This window comes from Sesamum indicum, linkage group LG3 (assembly GCF_000512975.1).
Source record: "Sesamum indicum cultivar Zhongzhi No. 13 linkage group LG3, S_indicum_v1.0, whole genome shotgun sequence".
Classification (NCBI taxonomy): domain Eukaryota; kingdom Viridiplantae; phylum Streptophyta; class Magnoliopsida; order Lamiales; family Pedaliaceae; genus Sesamum; species Sesamum indicum.
Genome location: NC_026147.1, coordinates 16,642,018 through 16,643,966, shown reverse-complemented (window position 1 = coordinate 16,643,966; position 1,949 = coordinate 16,642,018). Strand labels below are relative to the sequence as shown.

Below are 1,949 nucleotides of genomic sequence, written 5' to 3'. Positions count from 1 at the left end.
TTTACGGGTTTTTTTTTCTTTTTTGATTTTTTGTTTTCTGGGACAGGAGGATGGGAATTGGGCTGAAGCTAGTGCGCAGAATGGAGCAGTGGTTCGGTGAGAATGGTGCTGAATATTCGTATATGGCGACAGAGACTGACAATCAGGCGTCCGTCAAGCTCTTCACTCAGAAATGCGACTACTGCAAGTTCCGTACGCCGGCCATTCTTGTCCAGCCCGTTTTCGCTCACCGTGTCAGGATCGACAAGCGGGTCACGATTATTAAGCTCAGTCCCGCCGACGCCGAGGTACTGTACCGCCGTCGCTTCTCCACCACCGAGTTCTTCCCCCGCGACATTGACGCGGTTCTGAACAATAAGCTCAGTCTGGGCACGTTCCTTGCCGTGCCGAAGGGATCGTACTGGCCAGAGTCTTGGCCGGGGGCCGCGGAGTTCCTGGTGGCTCCGCCGGAGACGTGGGCGGTTCTTAGTGTTTGGAACTGTATGGATGTTTTCAGGCTGGAGGTACGGGGCGCATCGCGGGTGAGGAGAGCGGTGGCGAAGACGACGCGCGTGGTGGACCGGGCCTTGCCGTGGCTGCATCTGCCGTCGATACCCGAAGTTTTCAGGCCGTTTGGGTTTCATTTCTTGTATGGGCTTGGAGGGGAAGGCCCAAACGCGGCGAAGTTTATGAGGGCCCTATGTGGGCTGGCCCATAACTTGGCCCAAGAGCATGGCTGCGGAGTGGTGGCCACGGAGGTGGCAAGCCGCGAACCGCTCAGGTTAGGAATACCCCACTGGAAGAGCCTATCGTGCGCCGAGGATCTATGGTGCATCAAGCGGTTGGGGGAAAACTACAGTGACAGGTCTGTCGGTGACTGGACGAAGTCTCCACCTGGTCTATCCATTTTTGTTGATCCCAGAGAGTTCTAACATGTAGTTAGGGTAGAAAGAGAATCGAATTTAGCAAAAGACAGGGTCCCTTTTTGCAATTTTCTCAAGGTTTTGTTTGTTTGGGATTAATCATGTTTCCAGAGCGTTATGAGGTGGGGGGAATCGTGAGAAGATATGGATGGGGTTTTGTTGTTTAGTTGTTATTGTTGTAAAGGGAATACATCTCCTTTTTCAAGATCCTCTTTCAGCCAAACAGACTTTAATCATATATTCCATACTGTCATGGTATGATCATCCATACTTACACACATATATAGAGAGAGAGAGAGAGAAGGAGAGGGCGCTGTGAAATTGTATCATAATGGTGATGGTGTAATTGAGGTGGGATATACCCTGAAAAGATGTGTGACATGTGTGTGAAAATCTTTGCTAGTGACTTGTCTTTTTGGGTGGTGGACGAGAATTGGAGAAACCAGGGGCGCTGTGTTTGGAGGGCAGTTTTCTTTTATGGGTCGGACAGAGGTGGGGGTGGGGACGGGGACCCTAGCTAGAGATGTTGCATGCCCCAGGCGCTATATACACATATTTTCATTATTGTTACAAGGAAATTTATTTATGCTCATATTATTACTCATTTATATGTTTCGTACTTGAAACGTTATTAAAAAGTAAGAATTTAGTAATTTTGGTGGTTACTAACTGCGAATTTGCAATATATTTATAATTCAAATACAATTAATTGAACTTATATCAACTTTATTTTCTTTTTATGTGCTTGTATTTCAATGATAGTAAAGATAGGACAAAATAGACGTGCAAGATTAGTTGAGTTGACTCGTGAAGCTTTGATTATTCATGGCAAGCGGAGATGAGATTTGAAGAGGATTCACACAGACTTTAGTCAAATGTAGGCCACACCGGCAATTCTTATCAAATTCCAAAATTCTTATAACTTGTGAAATTACACTAATTTTTCTTTTTAGAAATTTGATATCGTTTATATGAATTTGTATTAGTATCAAGTGTGCACCATTAAATCACCTCATGATAATACCATTATAGCATTCACACTTGTTG

General features: G+C 45.4%; 1 protein-coding gene across 1 annotated transcript in view; it reads left to right on the top strand.

Moving 5' to 3' along the window:
• Positions 1 to 1,113, top strand: part of LOC105158598 (probable N-acetyltransferase HLS1) — a 2,205-nt gene extending 1,092 nt beyond the window's left edge. The window contains exon 3 of the mRNA XM_011075395.2: positions 47 to 1,113. Within this exon, the coding sequence (XP_011073697.1) occupies positions 47 to 911 (865 nt within the window). The 3' untranslated portion in view covers positions 912 to 1,113. The remainder of the gene's footprint in view (positions 1 to 46) is intronic.